This window comes from Ananas comosus, linkage group 17, assembly GCF_001540865.1.
Source record: "Ananas comosus cultivar F153 linkage group 17, ASM154086v1, whole genome shotgun sequence".
NCBI classification, from domain to species: Eukaryota; Viridiplantae; Streptophyta; class Magnoliopsida; order Poales; family Bromeliaceae; genus Ananas; species Ananas comosus.
Genome location: NC_033637.1, coordinates 1,602,403 through 1,622,712, shown reverse-complemented (window position 1 = coordinate 1,622,712; position 20,310 = coordinate 1,602,403). Strand labels below are relative to the sequence as shown.

Sequence of the window (20,310 nt, the reverse complement as noted above, 5' to 3'; positions counted from 1 at the left end):
CCTAAATTTTCTGGTATATTTGGCGAGACAGTAAAAAATATTAACTATAACTGCTGCAACATAAACTTTTTTTTTTTTTTTTTAGTGTACTGCATGATTGAAAAACGTGGTGGCCCCTAAGAACACACTGTAAATTCAAAAACCTTCCTCTTAATATTTTTTTATCTAATTAAATTACGTGAAACCTAGTGAATTAGTAAATCATAATCATGTGCCACCCTGATTTTGTCTCCTTAACAACCTACACCCACAGAGATTGAAGTGGTTTTGATGGATATTTTGATGCTATATGTTCAGAGAAGGAGAATTGATTTTGGCTGATTATTTTAGAAAGCGTTTGCGTTGTCGCATCATTTTCCTCTTTATTTTTACACCTTTGCTGTGGAGCTCCGTTGCCCTAATCTTTTGACTGTAAGATCACAAATCACGACGAAGGGTCCGCAATCCAACACACTCGATTTCGTCATTTTTCGAAACACTAAGCTTAAATATAAATCATATAGTACTCATCTTCTGCAATTGTACCAACTTTATATTTTTTAGAACATCCATTAAATATCAAAGCACTTTAAACTTTTCTTTCTCAATTTTATATGTAAGTGGTAAAAATTGTTACAAGAAATGTATTTTTGTAACGGTTCGCATCGTCGTGATTTTATTATATCTCAAGTGAGAAGTTCAAAGCTATTTCGAAATTTTTTGAACTTTCTAAAGAATCAAAATGAACCACTTTTAGCAATGCACTTCCAATCTAGGACATACAGAAGTTTAAATTGAAGACTATTAAGCATGCTAGAAATTCAAATTTATAAACTGTTTTTCATGAGATTATGGCATAAGGTCATTTTTATGCTATAGTGGTCATTTATTCTACTGTAAGTAATTCTTTTTTTTTTTTTGTGGTTCAGCAAAATCCAAACTGTGGATTAAACATCGATTTTAACAGTAGAAAAATATGTATGGAGTTGTTTTACACACCTTGGATTTGAATTCTATTACTCTCCGTTTTAGGTAGTACGACCAACTTGGTTTCTGCCACGTTAACCTCATTAATGTTCTTAAGGCACTAGTTTGTCATGCATTCTAATGCGATGGTCCACACACAAATTTTTCCCTGAGCAAGTTCAATCAAAGAACAACTAAATCACCATCTCAGGTTAGATCCAGGATTAAAATATATATATATATATATATATATATATATATTGCCTATGAAATAAGCAACAATTATTATTGTTCAACTGTTCAAGTAGTTGAACCCCACATGATTTAGTTGGCTCATCATGTGGCCAGAAATAAGCCACAGCAAGCCACCCCGGTAAGTTGGGCTCTTTCTTTTTTCTTTTCTTCCTATTAATAATTTAAGTATCAATCCCTGCTTGATCTTGAAATGAGCTACAATGAGCTGTTTTATTTAGGGATCTATCACTTTATCAATCACCTGTGACATTATTGTAAAACTTTCTCAACTGCCCAGCCATAAAAGTGCACCATCAAGTTGCTCATCTAATTTTTCTACCTAGATAACCAAAAGAACATGGTTACAAACTTCCAACTAATTATATTTCTAAAATCACCAACTATGGTGCAATTACATTACAAATGGGCCACTAAAAAAATTTAATACAATTCAACAGTTCTTTCATGCTAACTAACATTTGAATTGTTCCCAGATGCAGATCTCAATAGTGGATGGTGATTAGGGTTCATGGAATTAGCAGGCATGCCGGAATTAAACATAACATTGGGTGAAGAGGCCGAGGGCGATGGCTGGATTGCCGAGAGAGGTAAGCGGGGTCCGAAAGAAAGCATTTGTTGTCGCTGCATGAATTGGATTGGAGAATGTCCAGCTAGATTATTGCCATAAGGATTTGGAATGTTAGTCGGTCCGACTGAACCGGGTATAGGTGGCTGTCGAGGATGAGGATTAGGATTTGAATTTGCAGCACCTGCTGCTGCCGCAGCTGCTGCTGGTTGTTGTGGTGGAAAAGCGCTTCCTGGAAATCCAGAGCGGGCTGACATCATTCGCACCCGTTCAGCAGAAAGCCTTTGCCTCACTCTCTCTACCTGATCGCATTCCTTCAGCAGCAGGGTTTCCACCTCAGCAAACTGCTTCAGCTTTAACTCCAACCTCTTTAACTGCATATGGTTTAGAGACAGTGATTAGACACCATCATAGATGATGTGAAATTGGAATTAATAATCATTTATAGCTTAGAACCTCTTTTACTCCATGTGCTTGAAGTAGATAGCACAGTCATAATTAAAAAAGTTCCCATAGAAACCAACTTGTCGATGATGCTTAGTAATAGATTACCTCCTAACTAGAGTTCATACTTTTGTGGAAAAAGGGGGAAAAAAAAGGAAGATAATACTGATTATAGGCCTAAAATGTCAAATCAATTGAATAAAGATTCTAAGCACGAATATTATGGGTATAATAAGCAAATATTTCTATAGAGAAGCAAATTTCAAATATATTGGTAGAAGGTGAAAAGTTTACTGCCGAAAGAGAAAGCTGGATTGCCAAGAGAGGTAGGTATTTTATTCCAAGAATTTCCTCCATTTGTTCATTATCTATTGTGCATTATTCAAGTCATTTGGTCATTTGTATCTACCATATAAAGGCGATAAATATTAGAATTAAGATTTCTGTAGAATTTGTGATAAATAATTATCCAAACTGATAGATACTAATAATATGCCAAACAAATTCAGTATATGAGAAATGATCTTTCCTCTGAAAGTCAGTAGGTAGGATACAAAACCTGATGATTTATAATAGTCGCGGCCAGTCTCTGAATTTCACGCTCTTCTTGGTCTGCAAACAGTTTCGCCTTCATAGCAGCTGCAGATAGACCACACATTGCTGCGTATTTTACACGTTCCAGAGAAAGAGGAGAATTGGCATCTCCTCTAGAATAAGGTATTTGATCTTCTGGATTTCCATCTGAGATCAGATAAAAGAACACTTGAAAAATAAAAAGAAATCTTGTGGTGTGGAAAACCAATGAAGAAATTAGAAACAGCAATTACCATTCTGATTGCATGAATTTGCGTTAGCCCCATGAGTAACAGCTTCCGCATGATTGCTCTCAGAGCTCGACCTTAATTTACAATGATGAAGAAAACGATTATTCCCTTCATTGAAAACTCAAGTACAGGAATGGTTTACAAAGAACACTCTCCGCATAAAACTACAACTGTCAAGTTTATGAAGAATTTACTACAAAAAAAAAATCAAAATGAACAAAAAAAGGGTGTGGAAGTGTAAGAGATAGAGTGATACTGCAGAATCTTGATATGCAGTATTTATAAACACAAGTAACTTTAACATGAATTCAGAGGAAGAAATCAACCATAGGAATATATTGCAATACTCTGCCATCAGTAGAAGAATTTATCTAACCTGGAATCACCTTTAGTCAGCACAGATAATGCAGCATTTGCACAAGCTGCAGCAACTCTTGGTCCAATTGCAGAGGTCAAAAAGGCAACCTGCGAAACTCCTCTTTAATGTAAAACGGGAAAAGTATTCAAATCGCACAAGCTATTGATTATTGACCTTCCACCCGAAGATCCAATTAAAAAGACTCAGCTGAAAACATTAAGCAGCAAACTTTTAAAAACCACCTATATGACTGAAATGCAACTTCAGATTCATAGGGCAGATGTACGTGATCTACTGAACAAAAGCTTCCAATAGCATGACATAGTTCACTACTTCACACACACTGTTAGTGTGTCACCAATGTCAGATGTATGCTGCATTATCTCTGAGAAATCATAAGAATATGGCAAGACATGATGTTGGTTTCACCTCTAAGAAAGACACATATATTTAATTAAAGCTACATTGTTCTTTCAGTTTTGACAACCCTATTATGTTATGTAATAGAATTATAGAGTAGACCAGAAGGTTAAGCTGCGTAGACTCTGTAATAAATAAGTGTCTTCAACTGCCCAAATTTCACTACAGATATTCCAACATCAGTCGAAGTAACTGGCGCAGTTAAGTCGGCATGTGGCAGGTAGAACCGTAAAGTTTCTCATTGGCAGCATTTAGACTACTTAATACTTAGAAAAGCAAACATCTTGTTAACCTTTTCAGGTAGTTTCTGTACCTTAACCTGAGTAATCAGTCATTATCCGGGATGTTTACTTGGCCTTATGTCATTTACTTTTGAGGTCCGCTAGTCATTAACCTGGATTGATTTCCTAACGTCCACAAAAAGATTATTGCTAACTGCAGTCCGTAAAGCACTTTTTTTCTTCTTTTTTTTTCATATCCCAAACAATGAAGAATGAGAGGCTGACATATCATTTTTTTCAGCTTAGTTTAGTTTCGACAAAGATGCACCAAGTATTGTCATAAGCCTAAGTATAGTTGATTCAAGAATGCATCACTTATCTGTGTTGATATTTGCATATAATTATATCCTTAACTCATTTTCTAAATGGAAAAAAACAAAATGATAACGCGCTATCATAATTACTCACCAGGGACATTACTGGATTAGCAGAATCAGCAAAAGGAAGTTGGTTCCCTGAATGAACACCTGAAAATTGATAAGAGAGAATAAGTGATAAAGAACTAGCACAGATGAAAAGCAAAGTCGATCAGCTTGCTAAGATGAAGAAAGCCTAATAACCTGAGGTATCACTATTAGAAATTGTGGACAGATTTTCTCTATGTTGTCCTTTCGAAGGGACAGGCAACTGTCGAAATCCAATGTTCTCCAACAAACCATCCTCCATTGGAAGACGAATAAAATGAAGTATACATTGTGCCTTTGACTTGGTGCCGACGTGTTCAGCAATTTCATTCCAGTTATCATTATACTTTTCTAAGGCCTCTAGTAGCAGCAATGTTTCCTGATCAGTCCAGTTATCCCCGTCAGAATCTGATGTGTCTCTCTTTGTATCCACTCTCACAAAATCTAAACTTGAGTGCCCAGTAATATATTTCGCATCATGGAAGCAATCGGAGCAAAGGACGATATCCGCCTGTTCGTACAGTCGAAAAGAAGCATATTATGATGTGCTAATTGTGGACAATCAAAGAATAAAGAAAATGCACAACCACTCTATGATTATATCAAATTGTGTAAGAGAATCCATTACTTCCTAAGGTTTAAAAGAATGCTAAGTGCAGAGGGTTCAAAAGGAAGAACTGGAAGCATCAAAGAAGAGGTGAAACAGGGTAAAGGAATTGCCTTACGAAGTAATTATATGGAAAACAATGGGAGGAGAGAATAAACAATGGTGGGTGGCTGGGCGATACTCAACATGGAATCAGCTACATCATCTAAATATAACAATTATAGACACTCAAACATATCTGACAAGAGCATAATGCCACTAAGGAAATCAAAGATAATAACTTTCCATGTTACTATGTCAGCATTAACTAGTATAAATATTTATTTGAAGGTGAAGCATAAAAGTGCAAAGGTTGCCCACCTCCCTCTGCGACTGATAATGTAAGTTGGGCAGAGGCTCTGAGCAGTAACTGCAAGAAAGTTCCGATAGTCGCTCTCTTATCCGACTATCCAAATCACAAAGTCCAGCATCCAAGTCCACAGGCCCACTAGAAGAAGAAGACGAAGAAGAAGATAGCAAAGCAACATCCTCTGCTCTCAAGCTGCACTTTGGCCTATCAAACAACATCAAACTATCAATAGACTTCAATGGGGCCGTCAGAAGCTGAAGCTCCCCACTACCATCCTCCCTAAGCAGAGAAGCTGCCATCCTGAGCCCGCGATGCACAGAAAGAGTCGTAAGATAATTAATGATCCCCCAATTGTCAAGGAACCGTACAATGCGGCTGAGGTCATAGAGCTCGCTGTTGCTCGACACCAGCCCCTGGCAATCTGCAAACCCTAGCCTCCTGCTAGGATTGTCCAGGTACTTCAGTATGATCTTGTTACGGAGCATGATGTACTTCTCCGGGGTGTGGCCACTGGACTTCCCTGAGAAGAAGTGCGGCACCACCTGCCGCTCCAGCCGGTAGACAGTTGTCGGGGAGAACCAATCTGTAAGACGGCAAAGATGGGAACTTTAGGTCATAAAGGAAAAATTCTTGAGAAAGGAGAGGGGAGGAGACGGACCGGAGTGCATGGGAACGAGGAGGACTTGGCCAGTGGGGAAGCGCTTGGGGACGCCCTTCCCTTCCATGAGGGGCGGCGGAGTGCACACGTAGGAAGAGGGCTTGTCAACATCGGGGGGTTGGAGAAGGGAAGGGTGGTCGGGGAGCATAGCGGAGAGGGCTTGGAGCTGGCCATGGGAGATGTTCTCAAGGGACGGAACCAAAGATCGGGCGGAAGAGGAAGGGGACGAGGAGAAGAAGGAGGAGGAGGAGCGCTCGGCGGCGACGATGGCGAGGACGGAGGGGTGAGGGCGGTTCACGGCGCGGCGCACGGCGGGGGGGAAGTCGGAAATCTGGTGTCCGCAGTCGGAGAGGACTTCGGACTCGCGGAGGTCGAGGACGGGGTCGGCGGCGGCTGCAGCGTCGTCGTCGGAGTCGCCCTGGGGCTTGGAGCGCTTAGCGTTGGCCTCGCGCTTCCGCTTCCGCCATTTGAGGCGGGAGTCTGCGGCGAAGGAAACCCTAGGAGTGAGAGAGAGAGGAGAGGAGGAGAAGGGGCGGGGGAGCAAGTGGGGAGAGGAGAAGGTACCTGAGGAGGGGAGGGCGGGGGAAGCAGGGGACATGGTGGAGGAGTCGGGAGGAGGGCGAGGAAGCGGGGTTTTTCTCGGCATGGTGTCTTCGGAAGAGGGAGGAAGAAGCTCAGGGGAGGGAGAGCTCAGCGAGAAAGGTAGAACTTAGAAGGGGGGGTGGCGGGGGCGACACCCGACACGAGAGAGAGAGAGAGAGAGAGAGAGAGAGAGAGAGANGCCTAGCTCTATATATATATATATATATATATATATAGAGAGAGAGAGAGAGAGAGAGAGAGAGAGAGAGAGAGAGAGAGAGGGTGCGATGCGAGCTCGTCCCGCGCGCGAGTCCACCCATGGTAAATAAGCAAAGCAGCTGATCTTCAACACGGCACCTACAATCTACCCAAATTAAATCGTTTGCTTTTTTAAGGGTTTGTGCGACATATCCAGTTCAAAATTAATACTTTTCATTTAATCATCTTAGATTAATAAATAGTTTTCAATTAAAAAAAAAAAAAAAAAACAATGGGATGCGCTATTAACCTAAAGACAAATTTGATTTTCACTGTTGGTGATTTAAGCTTACTCTGGTGCACCCGATCCGGGAAAAACTTGCATCCACATCTGCAAGATAAATACTATGAAACAATATCAACGCAACAGATCAATCCTTGATCATCATTAGATATCACTTGTCCGACTCACAAGGCAGTGTAGGTAATAAAGAATGAATAATAACGACACCAAAAAGTGTTTAAATTGAATTCTCCAAAAAGAAAAGTTTAAATTGATATGAAAGCTCATTCTTCTTGCCAAAAACCTATTATTTGGCAATAAGAGATCCAACGATCCTAAGTTCCTAACAATTAGAAAAAGAGAACATATCAGACAAAATATCAAACAATTAAAACCTTCTCTATGATTGATCCCCCTCCGAAAAATGGGGAAAGGTTTAAATTAGATAATCAAATTTCCTCGTTTCACCGGTGTAAGATCATAAATCACAGCTTGAGCTACTTTCCAACTATAATATCTTTCCTTTCTTCTAAAATTTAAAACTTTCTTTCCTTAGTCAGCAATTAATTATCATACAGTGAAAAAACATCCTAACGAGTTATGAGGAAGATACTCAGCCCATATAAACGTGCCATTCTAAGATTTCCGCGTAGGAAACCGATGGGCACATTCTTGCTCGCCCGTAATTTACTATGAAGAATAAAAAAAAGAGAAAATTCTTCATCAAACCCTTCCAATCATGCTCAAATGAACTGTCGATAGTTGGAACATAATAACCCACCTGTTAATAATTCATAATGTGGCCAATAAATTAGCAGTACGAGAAACAGAGAGAGAGATATGCAAGAAAATTGCTTCTTAAAGCAGCTGAGATTTAGGGCACAGTGATAAGCATCAGGTTAAACATGGGTGAATATTTTAGCTTTGACTGCTCTATTTTCTGGCTGTAAATTAACTAGCTAAAGCACAATTCTTGTTGCATGTTGCAGAGCGCTCGCATTGTATGACTCGCCACATCCATCAGCTGCAAATACTCATCCGCTCCATCGACCAAGCACTGAAAAGTCAGAGGAGAGAATTGTATAAGCATGGTTCTACATAGACCTGCACAATGTAAACATACAAAAAAGGGAGTAGAAAATAAAACCTAATACAAAAAACGCAAGACCGTGACGCTAATATTCCATTCATAAACTGCTGCTTTATGCAACAGTGATTACCTATGTGATATTTTTTTAATGGCTCCATATAGTAAAAATTATCAAATCTGTCCATAAATATGCTTAAAAAAAGAAAAAGAAAATACTACAAGGAGATAAAAAAAAAAGAAAAAACTACAAAGGTGTGTCAAATACATGGAATTAAGAACTCAGAAGCAAACAAACCTTATCTGCTTCACCCAGTTTTTTACAAATTCTTGCCTTTTGCTCATCTTGTATGTCTTCGGCATTAACAATCACCTCTAACAACTGAAAACAGACCTCAATTCAAAGCTTAGTACAGGTCATTCTTATATGATAAATAAAAAACCGGACGGAAAATAACCTGGCAGATCAACTGTGAAACTGGGTATCCCTCTGCGATGATTCTAGTTACTTCTTTGTTTGCCACATCAAAATCACCAGATTTACAAGCTGTGAATAGTGACTCAACAACATCTTGAGGGATAACCTGATGCAGTGGAATGAAAAATAAGATCAAGAAAAGGACTAAAGCATGTTTTGGTAGCTGTAAAGAAACAAAGTACTTGGAAGTGTAACGGTTGCATGTATCTTGTGATCCTCTATTCTTTTATATATATCCTCTCGTCATTTGATCAAACTCGATGAACCAGTTTTCCAAATTTCAACACACAAAAGTGAAAAAATAATGAAGTCTCAGTGCCAGTTGAATACCCCAGAAACACTAATTAGGTCATTGGAAGAAATAGATGACCCAAACAATCGAGCTGCACTCTGCAATAATTCAGAAGTACAAGATAAATGAGTTAAAGCATGTCTCTAAAGATTACAATAAACTTGTTCTCAATTGACAGAGAAGATAAAAAAAAATTGAAAAAGCTATTAGGGGAAAAAAACAAAACAGGATGTCCGCCAGGCAAACTAATGAAAGAAATCATACAGTTCTAATGCAAGAGATGAGACCTGCAGATAAGTTATGGCACGACGAAGATCACCTTGAGAGATGGAGCCGAGGGTAGAAAGAGCCTAATTGACACATAGAAAGCATTCATGTATAAGTCGATAATAAACAAGGCAAATTTGACAGCAAACTTAAAGTAAAGAGAACAGAGAGCACCTCACTATCCAGATTAAGCCCTTCTTCATTACATATGTGCAAGATTCGACCACTCATCACTTCTTCAGAAAGAGGTTTAAATCTAAATTTCGCGCATCTGGAGGCAAGCGGCTCTATGATCCTGTATTCCCAACAGGAAGTGAATCAAACAACCAAATTACTTGCAAGTGCATCACATAATCAAACTAGAAAAGGAAGTGGGAAGAGACCTGCTGATATAGTTACATATGAAGAAGAATCTTGTTACTTTGGAGTAAGTCTCCATAGTTCGTCTCAAGGCATTCTGTTGGGTAGATGTTTAGGAGCCATTCAAATTAAATGTGTATTCCCACATCAAACAAAGTAAAAGAGTAACAGTTGCATGCCATATACCTGAGCATCTTCCGTCATCGAATCTGCTTCATCAAGTATAATTATTTTGTAAGGTGGGCATGGATAACCTCTAAAACCACAAAAGTGAAGAGTAAAAAAATAATAATAAAACAAATAATTAAAAAATTAAGAATGAGAAGCATTTTCAAATTGACAAGTATATATACCCTTGATGTGGTTTAGAACCTACAGCAACAGCAGCAAAGTCCTTTATTTTTGTTCGCACAACGTTAATTCCGCGATCATCACTTGCATTAAGTTCTAGAACTCTCGACTTGTATAATTCTGGTCTGCAATTTTTTTTCAGAAATAAAGACGGAAAAATCCTTCTGATAAGCTGCGCAGCTCAAAAATTTAGACCGGCAGTTCTTAAATGTTCACTGTAAGAATCCGCATAAATGTATAGCGCGTCTTATCAGGTTCAAAATATCAGTTTGCATTGAATGCCTGAATCTCTATAAAAAACCACCCAATGTTTTAGGTTAGTTATGATAAAAGTAGAACGGGTTAAAGCAGTAACAGATAATATCTTCTTCCCGTCACCAACGATTGAGGCTGGATTTACAGCCTTATAGCAGCACTGGTCTTATCCTTCCTCTGAATCGACAAATTTTTCGATCTGATGCAAGTCATTAAGTGAGTGTCTGCTGGCAAGTAGATAGTTAGCAAAGAAAGCAAGATACAGTATCAAACTTGCAGCTTGATGTTATGTTATGCCTAATCTAATACCAAAGAGAACTACAAAACTTAATAAGCAGCAGATGACCCAAATATTGTCGGATTAATTTAATGCAAGAACTTACGCAGAACACTGATGTTATGCGCATTATTAAGATAGACAAATGAATGATAGAGTGAGCATTGTGTTATGTATAAAGACATCTTTGAAAAGAATAAATGCGCTCAACAGTTAATAGGATTAGTAGACCCAATCAGAGAAACTAAACGCCCTTGTCCAACACAATACGACTTACTACTAGATTAAATACCCCTGAGACGAAAAACCCTAATCAGCTGGATTACTGAAACAATAAAACCCTAATCCATGAGGAATCGAAAAATCCCCTCCTGGATGCAGTTATTTGATGATCAAGAATTACCCAAAAAGCTGGTGCGCGATGGCAAGGGCGGTGGTGGTCTTCCCGGTTCCAGGAGGGCCATAGAAGAGCAAGTGAGGCAACTGTAGGTTACATTAGGGTTCCAATCCATAAAGATCAACAATGATCAAGGGAACTAGGACGAAGAAGAAGAATGGTGTAGGGTTTCTAGGGTTCTCACATCGGCGGTTTCGAGGGTGTTGGTGACGACGCGCACGACCTCGTCCTGATGCGCCACATCCTTCACCTTCTTCGGGCGACTGCGAGAAGAGAGAGGGAGAGAGGGGTCAAACCGAGAGGGAACAGAGGAGAGAGAGCGAGAGAGAGCACCAAACCCTAAACCCTAGAAGAGAGGGGAAGAGGCGGGCGCACTATTTCTCCACCCATGGTTGCGAGCTCGGTAGAAGAGGCGCCATTTTTTACGGCCCTTTTCCCCTCTCTTTGGATACGGAGGAGTTCGGTTTATGAGCTTAAATATATAAGCACGCTGATGCAAGGCTCACCGCCGGAGAAAATTATCCTGGACCATGCTCACCACGTCATATCTTTTTTGGTAAAGTGTAGTAACACTCCTCAATTATGCGGAATTTCCAAAGTAGCCCTTCAACTTTTTATTTTGTAAAGGAGCCTCAATTAAATGTATGCAGACTTTCTGGATCAACTATGGTTCATTTTAAAATAGGCTTTTGAAACTGGTGATGTCACTGGAGGATGTCCAGCCACGAGACTTGGAAGATGGCATACACTTAGTGTGGGATATTTGAAAAGGTCGGAAGGGGGGACAATCCACGAGTAACGGTTTAAGTGGTATTATAGCTTGCTGGTGGGTGGTGTGAGAGACTAGGAACGTAGCGATTTTTATGAAGGCCCAGGCGGACCTCCTCAGTGGGATCCATAAGATCAAACACCTGATGGCTCAGTGGAAAAATTTTTGATCTATAGATAGATCTTGTTGACAGTATAGCAGATTTAACTGTACCTTGTAAACAACATCCGTCATTTTTTTGTTTTTGTCACCTTTGAGGCCCTGATGCTTCACCCATGTAGTTTAATTCACGCCTTGAATGAATGAAGCGGGTAGTATGTTATCTTTTTCTCAAAAAAAAAAAAGAGGCTTTTGAAGTTTCTTTTTATTGTTAGTTTAGTCAATTTTGATGAAGGATCTTGTTAAAATAATTAGTGATTTAGTCAAAATTTTCAATTTTGGATCACGTGATTCTGACGTGCCGAAGAATATAGCAAATATTAACAAAAGTTAGACTAGATGATTGATTGAAACAAACAAATTGTTTAGATAGCTAATGGTAGCTTTTAAAAATTTTAGCAACCATTTATAAAAGTGCAATAGTTCAGAGATTTTGGTGCATTTATTCACTTTAGTCTTTAGTAATGCATAATGTTTATGTAATTGTAGGACAAATGAAAGCATCTTTTTTGAGGATGGAATTTGGTCCTTTGCCTTCAGTGAATGCTATCACTCTTAAGCATTCATCCTCGTGAAAACTAAAGAAGAAAATATATTTTTTTCATTTTTCTAACATAATACTCCACGATGCTATAATATTTACAATAATTGAACACACCATATAGTGTGTGATTACAAGGTTATAATTGTACTAGTTTGTGCCAATATGTATATGTTGCAGAGCTTGCATGAGAAAATAAACACAAATATTGGCAAGAGGAACTGACCACAGATATAGTGGGAGAGTGAATGAACAAAACTTCAACAAGTTTGGAGCAGAAACTGATCATTGCAATTTGACATTAGAACAGAGAAAAAAAAAACAAATGAACTTGTAGAAAGATTGGAAATTAAATAAAGCAATGCCAAAAGAACTGGCGACGAAAGAGATGTAGAGGGATTGGTAAAAGAAACCAATCAATTACCAATCCTAATTCTGAATTTAGGGAAGGTATAAAGCACCACAATCAGATTTTCCGGATTCAAAAGAGAAGGCATCAAGTTCTGGCATTTTTATTTTCTAAATATAAGGATAATTTGAATGATCTTTAAGCTAGAGGTGATAACAATGCAATGCATTGGTTAGTGAATTGTTCATGCTACTGTAAGTGATATATAGTGCTTTATATTAACATTATTTTGTCGCCTTGCTGCTTCTCTGGAGAAGTTCTTCACTAAACTCCCAGAGCCTTTTACCTAATTCTCCATCTCTTGCTTTGGCAGAAGGTGTTGTTTCGTTGCAGTTAGCGAAGTATTTTCCGCTTACATCCTTTAGATTCGGGTGCAACGCTAAATAACAAGTAGTTGCAGCTCCCTGCAAGTATTAGAATGTCTTTGTCATGCGAAATATTTTATGCTCTCAGAGTTGTTTTATGTTTATTTGAATGAAAACAAGCCGAAATATTGACAGAAATACAGAAAAGATGATATAGGAATTATAACTTACCTGGGGTATACTTTTCACAAAAGGTTTTACCAAAGTAGCTAGTAGTGTAAATACCACGGCTGCGTGAGTCAAGGAGCAAACACATGCTTTAGCTAACAGGAAATAATCAAAATATATATCGACAGCGGAAAATCGCCATTACCGTTTGAAGTAAGGTAGCGACCTATATTGGTCACTATAACTCCTGGGTGCAAAGAGTTGGCGGTCACGTCCGATCCCTCTTCCTAATTGATATCAAATTGGAGTTACTATAATTTTCTTATCAGATTATGCTTGTTCGACTTTACGAGACTTTTTTCTGTAAATAAGTGATGAAGACCTGTAGTCGCCTAGAGAGCTCATTTGCATGGAGTATGTTTGCCAATTTCGAATGAGCATATGCACCGAAAGGTTTGTACCTACAAGAATGATAATGGAACTGAAAGATAAAGTATTTCATTTTTGATTAATTCAAGTAGTATAAAGAATTTACTAGAGAATCTATGAGTCTACCTGGACTGATCATTTAACTTCTCCAGATCGAAGAAAGATCCGTCGCTGCTTCTATGAGCAGTCGACGAGACATTTATAATCCTTCCCTGAATTCCTGTTTCTTTAGCTGTAGTTTTCAGTTTGTCTAGTAGAAGACTTGTCAGCAAGTAATGCCCTACATTTTTTAAGCAAATAAGTTCTACATGGAATAGAGGAAATTGTTCACAAATTGGAAGCACATCAGAATCATATTTTGGAATAAGAACCGAGGACAAAAATCCTGAATAACTCGAGTAACCGGGGTACATGTTCAGGGTCGTAGTTGTTTTTTTTTTTTTTTTTGTCAACGAGGCAAAAGTAAAAACTCGTTCGATGAAGTTCGAGAGCCAGATTTCAAAGTTAAAAGGGTCTGTAAGTTCCACTATTTGGCTAGTTACGGGGAATAGAAAACCAATGCTGTTCCGACCAAAATGTTGATCACAGTGCTCTAATTCAGAAAAAGTGCAGAGTTCAAGCGGCGCCTGTGCGTTCTCTATTTGTTCATGGAACTAGACCTATTCTTTCTTGTTTCGTGGAGGATTAATACCAAGGTGATTTGTAGCAAACTGCAACTCTATTCCATCTTTCGATAGCTGGAATGGGCAAGCCATTATTCCTGCATTGTTGCTGTAATCAATCGAAAGAACGTGCCCATCAGAATCTTTACAGCCAGATAAACTAACCGATGAAATACCGGGCTAATCGTACATTAGAATGTTCAAATGCTTGTTTCTTGAATTGAAGGACTGCGCAAACTTCCGAACGGATTCGAGGGAGCTGAGATCCATCTCCATAACGTCGAGTTTCGAATTCGGATTTTGCTCGAGGAGGCTCTCTTTCGCCTTCATGCCACTCTCCAGAGTCCGCGACGGCATTATCACTTTTGCTCCTCTTAGTGCTAATACTCTTGCAGTCTCTTTCCCAATGCCATTTGTTGCTCCTGCCATGCATGAAAGCAGCAGCACTTATTTGAAGTAGAAGGGGACGAAACAAATTGATAGTTTAATGTAATTGGTTGTCGACCAGGCATCAGATTCTGAATAATTGATATGGAATTTTCGGCTGTAGAAAATAAAGAAACAAGAGATAAGTAAGGTTAACTCCCAAACACCACTGTTTTTGTAATCTAGCAGGGATAGAATTAAACTCTCTTTAGGTGCCTAATATGTGGTGTATGCTGAGGTTCTGTGGGATTCACTAATTTTAACTATTGATTACTCAATGGAATTCAAATGATAATACGCATAGCAGTTACCACTGATCTAAGTTGGGACTTATTTAACTACTGTTCGTACTGTTATCTTCGACAGTTTTGTTCCGTTTGTTGTCTTAGTTGATTGTGCACCGGTATGAACTGTTCCAAACTGTTTACACAATTCAACTTTTCAATTTTGAATTTTGATGTTTGCGACCTCTGTCCACCGAACTAATTTGAAACTGATATGACTGAAACGAAACTGAATTGCAGCGACTGGATATCGATACTTCGGAACATATAGGAAATACATGAACCTGTGACGATAACCGTGAGATGGCTAGCGTCAATTCCTTCGGTAACCTCTTCGGCGGTAGAAGATGAGCCAAAGCCGGATGGTCCCGTGCTCCAAGGCCAGTTCCACAATCCCATGTTCTCAATCCTTAAGTTACTTCAAGGTTCTCTGGACCCTTCTTCTTTTCTCTTTCAATTTGTTTTGTGAGCTTTTATCATTTTGAGATCGATTCCTTATGTAAAGCTTTGAAAATGGCCTGGGTAGAGATAGGGACGTGTGGGGTACTTATTCCTCATGTCTATCCTGGATAGGAATAAAGTGTGGCAAAGGAACTTTCAAACGATATGGCTTACATTAATGGGCTGTGATTCAACTTGGAATTGCGCATTATTTATAGCCTGTTTGGCCCAGCTGTACTGCACATCGCGAATTTTTGAACTCTAGAAATACATTTAGTAATAAATTGCAGTGACGTGTAGAGCTGCGCGGTAGAAAGTGGCCTCAAAATGGGCTGCTTTTGTTGCGACGGGCCATGCCGCACCCACTAGGCTAAACAAGGCCATAGGTTAGATTATGCCTAATTGCATTATAGCATGTTCAGTATATTAGCATTGGTTTGGAGTTGCAACATGCATGGCTTGTAAGCTCCAAAGTTTAGCTGATACAAAGAGAGAAAAGAAAAAATTGCCGTAATTCATGTAAATCAAGATCGAGTTCCGAGTAGCAGTGAGATCGATAAATTCTAGATTTTGCATATTTTTTGAAACAAAAATTAGATTGTACTTGTTAATGTAGACACTACCGAGTCTAGGCTTGCATCATAGTTGTGTACTTCACCCAGCTATATGATCACCACTCATTATCTCCATTTCAATCTTAGTTTTATATGAAGTACAAAATATTTCTATTTTGCTGCTATATTCCCAAACATTTCACGTCGCCATTCTTAACCTATATAAGAACGCTTAGAGGCTTGTTTGGCATAGCTTCTATTTCTGAACCGTGTTTTGAGTTGGCTCTTTGACAAATGAAAACTTAGATCAAGCTTCGCCCTGAGATGTAACATAAATAAGCTTTTCAAGCTCCCAAATGAGCTAGTAAGCTTTTGCTGGACCCTGAAGCAAGATAGATGCTTCTTCAAACTTTTTTATTCAAACAATTTTTTCTGTAGTAATTCCAACCCAACCACAGCGTAGCAACCCTTTCGAGTGTAGTAGTTGTGGAAACTCAGGTGAAGTACATGTACTCTTTTCGATCTCCAGTTCCCCGGCAACAGTGAGGACCGAAGTGCACTTCGGCAGGCACGGTAAGCCCACTTTCAGTTTATGCAGTTCGGAACCAACCAACTGTATGAAACAACTATCTAATATCAACACCCAAATTCCCAAACCCAGATAAAGCCCTCCTACAAGACACTAATTAATTAGCTTAATATCATTGTCCCAAGCATCTGCTGAAGATACTTCTTGGCCCACATATAGCACTAGCTATGAAACTTCGCTATCATACTCGTGGATTAATACAGAGCCTAAATCCCTTCAGAATCCACTATCGGAAGCTATATTCATCTCGATCTATCACCCCATCATGCAATCCGGCTGGGGTCCCGGTAGGCCCAAAAGAGTTAGAAGTTAACATCCACTGGGGGAGTGTTTGATCACTTTGCATGCACTGGAGGCGGACAACGTCGCCGTCGTCGCCACAAGTTCGCATCGTAGATTCGTAGGCGAGCGAGCGAGCTAGTACGTAAGAGCAGGGGGGACTGTAATACAGTCATATGCTTCAGTCCCAGAGGAATCACAGTCGAGTGTCGACCGTGCCGCCCGACAACCGACACCGACAGTGGTTCGGCTTTCCTGCACGTTTGGCACTACCGCACTTCACGAACAGTTCTCAGACACTGCAAATCTGATCAGACCGAGCAAGCAATGATTAAGACTCATCCTGGCTAAGAGCTGGTTGGATTCATGTGTCGAATTCTTTTCCACACAACAAATTAACAAACCCTAGCTATAAGAGGCTGCTCGGATGTCATTTTGGTGCTGTAATTTTTTTGCACATGATGATCAGCACAAAAGCTCATTTTCTTTTTGTTGTCTCCTACAGCGACGCCAGTTGGTTCCCACATCTCCTTAATAATAATAATCCTCATAAAGGAGAATTTATACCTTGACACCAACCACACCGTACACATAGATATCTATCGTCCAATTTTTTTTAAAAAAAAAAATTTAAGAATTATAAATTTCGCGAAATTAATTTTTAAAATTTTTTTATTTAAAAAATGAGATCTATAAATAGAAAGCACTTTTCTGTATTTTATTAAAAAAAATATATTATAGAAAGCAATTTCTTATTCTTTTTGGTACAACCAAACACCCTCTAAGAAATAACCGTAGATTAAACTAATCATTCCATAGAGATGTTAACTAATATAGAAACGCGCTAATCATTCGATAGAGACGTAAAATATTCATTCATTAGAATAATACCAGAGATAGAAATATTCAGGTGAAGAAGCATCAGAGCCTCACCTCATCATCATCATCTACACTAAGATCTAATCTAGGATCTAAGCTACATATAATAATATATAATAACATAATTTAATATAGAATCCGGAAGGAATGCCCCCAAATATCACAGCACTCGACGCGTTTGTTTTTTTTTTTTTTTTTTTTTTTTTTGTTTCAGGTTTCGTTTCGTATACCTGGGGAAAAGCGACGGAGATTAGAATGTCGGCGCGCCATCAATAATTATTGTTAAACACATCGCAATCTTTCTCGATCGAGAGCTGGAGCTTCAGACTCGGATGGCGGAGGAGAGGCGGCGCGGCGGCGGCGGAGTTGGGCGCGCGGCGCGGCGGCGGCGGCACGGCGGCGCGGTGGGGGTGAAGGGGAAGGAGAAGGGGAGTGGAGAGGGGAGGATGCGGAGGGGAGGGAGAGGCGAGGTGGGCTCTTGTTGTTGTGCATCCACTGATGCACCCTGTGGAAGGAGGCGTGTCGACGCGAATCCTCGAGGTCGAACTGCTGGAAGCGCCACGGACGTCGTGCTTCTTGATCGCCACCCCACGCTTCTCCGCGAACGCGCTGCATCTTCTCTTCTGTCCTGCGGTTGAACTTGGTGCGGAAGCGCCTTCGCGCGACGCGCGGTCCCCGCCCCGACCGCTCCTCTCGCGCCGCGGCGGCGGATCATCGACCCGTCCGCGCTGCCGGTCCCCGGCGTTTGTACGCCGCGGAGTGCTGGTGCTGGTGGTGTGCTGGTGCTGGGTGGCGAGCGGCGGGCGGCGCGGGGGCGCGATGGCGTGGTAGGGAGCGGGGAGCGGGGCCAGGGGCGAGGAACGCGGGAAGGGCGGCGCGCGGCCGCGAATCGGCTTGCGCTGGTCCCAGCCGTAGGCGATCTGCGCGCGGCGCGCGTCCGCCCCGCCATTGCGGCGGTGGAAGTTGCGGTGGCAGCCGCACGCCGCGCACTTGAGCGCCTCGAGGCTCCCCTCCGCTCCCCCCGGCATGAACTCGCCGCACCCGTCGTACGCTTGGCCCCCGATCGCCGCCGCGTGGTTCCTCATACACTCCCTATACCTCCCTCCTCCCGCGCCGCCGCCGCCGCCCTCCGCCGCCGCCCCCACCTCCCCTCTCCCCTTCCCCATCTCCCCCCCGTACGGCACCAAGCTTAAATCCATCAAATTTCCCTCTCTCTCTCTCTCTCTCTCTCTCTCCCTCTCTAGTTAGAGCTAAACCACTTGGCTCCCCCACTTGAGACTGGGAAATTAAAGCTTATATAATCAAAATTGGGAACAGCAATAAGCCCGCAATCTCCCGCAATGATTGCAAAACCCCGGTGGTTTCGATCCCCAAATCCCTCAAAATCAAGGCAAAAAATCCACCCCAAAATTTATAGCAATAGCAAAGAGACCATTAAAGAGCAGTTAAAAAAAGCTCTCTTTACAATTTACCGCGATTCGACGACGACGACGACGACGACGAGGAGCGTAGTGGGGAAGGTAAAGGATTTATTAAGGCGGTTAAGTAGTAAAGCGTCAGAGGGGTGGAGTGGGGGCGGGGGAGGGGGGCCGGGAGAGGAGGTCACGTGCTGTGTGACTCGTGGCATACGGTTGTCGAATGCTGGTCTGAATCATTACGGAGGTGGCCACGTGATGCCGTTGATTAGACTAAACAGCACGGGGCTTGAGTACGTGTCGCGATGCCATTGGTCAGCGTCCTTTTTACCGCCCGGTGTTCTGCGAGTTCCGCGCTCCTAAATAATGTTAGTCGTCGTTCGGTGTAACGGCTTCTCCCGCGCCGCGGCTCTCTTAACCCTGGCGTGTCAGTCTCCCAGCGTGACATGTAGCCGTTACGTGGAAGGAGGTTCCCAGTCCAGCCAATCCTCGAGTGGGACGAAGAAATTCTACCCTGCGCCCGGCTCACCACCTCTTCCGTGCATCGGACTCATCCGTGGTTGCTCATTCATCCACGCTCGTATCTTCCATCCATGGTATATACATACCTAAATACTGCATAATTTAGATACGTATATTCCATTAAGCTCATAAATGGCTCAAATTGAGTTTTAAAATTAGTTATCATTTTTAACTCTTTTTATGACTAGATAGATTAACAATATTAAAAAATTAGAATTTTTTTTAAACTTTAAATCAAATTTAATAAAACTGATCGCCAATTTGAAAATTCTTTTACTGTTAATGACTTAAAATCACAAAGATCTCTATATTTCTAAAACCACTCCAACTTAATTTTAATAAAAATATATTTAAGCAATAGAAATTTAAATCTACTTAGTTTTACGTTGTTCAATAAAATACTATCCAAATAATATATATATATATATAGTAAAAAAAATCAATTTTAAGTTATTTTCTTACAAAGTATTTTTGAGACGATTCATAAAAATTACTATCGACCATAGCGCACCGCTGCCAGAGTGCACCGGGTGCAAGCAAAA

The 20,310-nt window shown here is 40.6% G+C and overlaps 4 protein-coding genes across 8 annotated transcripts; all 4 read right to left on the bottom strand.

The window, feature by feature from the left end:
- On the bottom strand, positions 1,430-6,879 carry LOC109723265 (SWI/SNF complex subunit SWI3C). The gene is made up of 9 exons (XM_020251584.1): positions 6,675-6,879; positions 6,111-6,590; positions 5,464-6,035; positions 4,653-5,007; positions 4,501-4,559; positions 3,410-3,498; positions 3,037-3,107; positions 2,769-2,950; positions 1,430-2,139 (listed from the first exon to the last, which is right to left on the bottom strand). Exons 1-9 carry the CDS (start codon positions 6,754-6,756, stop codon positions 1,648-1,650), a joined length of 2,382 nt encoding a protein of 793 aa, XP_020107173.1. The 5' UTR covers positions 6,757-6,879; the 3' UTR covers positions 1,430-1,647.
- Positions 7,927-12,497, bottom strand: LOC109723263 (replication factor C subunit 2). 2 transcript variants are annotated; one of them, XM_020251578.1, is made up of 12 exons: positions 11,313-11,437; positions 11,122-11,200; positions 10,944-11,023; positions 10,011-10,133; positions 9,844-9,913; positions 9,681-9,754; positions 9,472-9,592; positions 9,318-9,380; positions 9,069-9,128; positions 8,719-8,844; positions 8,559-8,642; positions 7,927-8,230 (listed from the first exon to the last, which is right to left on the bottom strand). In XM_020251578.1, the coding sequence occupies exons 1-12, from the start codon at positions 11,354-11,356 to the stop codon at positions 8,129-8,131; spliced, it is 1,026 nt and encodes a 341-aa protein (XP_020107167.1). In that variant the 5' UTR covers positions 11,357-11,437; the 3' UTR covers positions 7,927-8,128. The 2 variants fall into 2 exon arrangements, with proteins under 2 accessions (XP_020107167.1, XP_020107168.1); XM_020251579.1 differs by lacking the exon at positions 11,313-11,437 and adding an exon at positions 11,444-12,497 and having other exon boundaries at positions 7,933-8,230.
- LOC109723264 (short-chain dehydrogenase TIC 32, chloroplastic-like) lies at positions 12,675-15,626 on the bottom strand. Of its 4 annotated transcripts, none has more exons than XM_020251580.1 (9): positions 15,368-15,626; positions 14,885-14,923; positions 14,570-14,801; positions 14,409-14,488; positions 13,844-13,997; positions 13,671-13,749; positions 13,494-13,575; positions 13,352-13,410; positions 12,675-13,219 (listed from the first exon to the last, which is right to left on the bottom strand). In XM_020251580.1, exons 1-9 carry the CDS (start codon positions 15,486-15,488, stop codon positions 13,040-13,042), a joined length of 1,026 nt encoding a protein of 341 aa, XP_020107169.1. In that variant the 5' UTR covers positions 15,489-15,626; the 3' UTR covers positions 12,675-13,039. The 4 variants fall into 4 exon arrangements, with proteins under 4 accessions (XP_020107169.1, XP_020107170.1, XP_020107171.1 ...); XM_020251581.1 differs by having other exon boundaries at positions 15,374-15,625; XM_020251582.1 differs by lacking the exon at positions 14,885-14,923 and having other exon boundaries at positions 12,798-13,219; positions 15,374-15,615.
- LOC109723317 (zinc-finger homeodomain protein 2-like) lies at positions 17,874-19,392 on the bottom strand. The gene is made up of 2 exons (XM_020251650.1): positions 18,336-19,392; positions 17,874-17,928 (listed from the first exon to the last, which is right to left on the bottom strand). The coding sequence occupies exons 1-2, from the start codon at positions 19,028-19,030 to the stop codon at positions 17,874-17,876; spliced, it is 750 nt and encodes a 249-aa protein (XP_020107239.1). The 5' UTR covers positions 19,031-19,392.

Coding starts and splice junctions, on each gene's coding strand:
- LOC109723265 (XM_020251584.1), bottom strand. CDS start 6,756: ATGCCGAGAAAAACCCCGCTTCCTCGCCCTCCTCCCGACTCCTCCACC. Junction 5,008..5,463: donor ATTATCAGTCGCAGAGGGAG/GTGGGCAACCTT, acceptor CTGTACGAACAG/GCGGATATCGTCCTTTGCTC. Junction 3,499..4,500: donor CTAATCCAGTAATGTCCCTG/GTGAGTAATTAT, acceptor GGAGTTTCGCAG/GTTGCCTTTTTGACCTCTGC.
- LOC109723263 (XM_020251578.1), bottom strand. CDS start 11,356: ATGGCGCCTCTTCTACCGAGCTCGCAACCATGGGTGGAGAAATA. Junction 11,201..11,312: donor CAACCATGGGTGGAGAAATA/GTGCGCCCGCCT, acceptor CTCTTCTCGCAG/TCGCCCGAAGAAGGTGAAGG. Junction 9,381..9,471: donor GGCTTAATCTGGATAGTGAG/GTGCTCTCTGTT, acceptor TGTGTCAATTAG/GCTCTTTCTACCCTCGGCTC.
- LOC109723264 (XM_020251580.1), bottom strand. CDS start 15,488: ATGGGATTGTGGAACTGGCCTTGGAGCACGGGACCATCCGGCTTTGGC. Junction 13,750..13,843: donor AAGTTAAATGATCAGTCCAG/GTAGACTCATAG, acceptor TCATTCTTGTAG/GTACAAACCTTTCGGTGCAT. Junction 13,220..13,351: donor TTGTGAAAAGTATACCCCAG/GTAAGTTATAAT, acceptor TAATACTTGCAG/GGAGCTGCAACTACTTGTTA.
- LOC109723317 (XM_020251650.1), bottom strand. CDS start 19,030: ATGGATTTAAGCTTGGTGCCGTACGGGGGGGAGATGGGGAAGGGGAGA. Junction 17,929..18,335: donor GACACGCCTCCTTCCACAGG/GTGCATCAGTGG, acceptor TATTATATGTAG/CTTAGATCCTAGATTAGATC.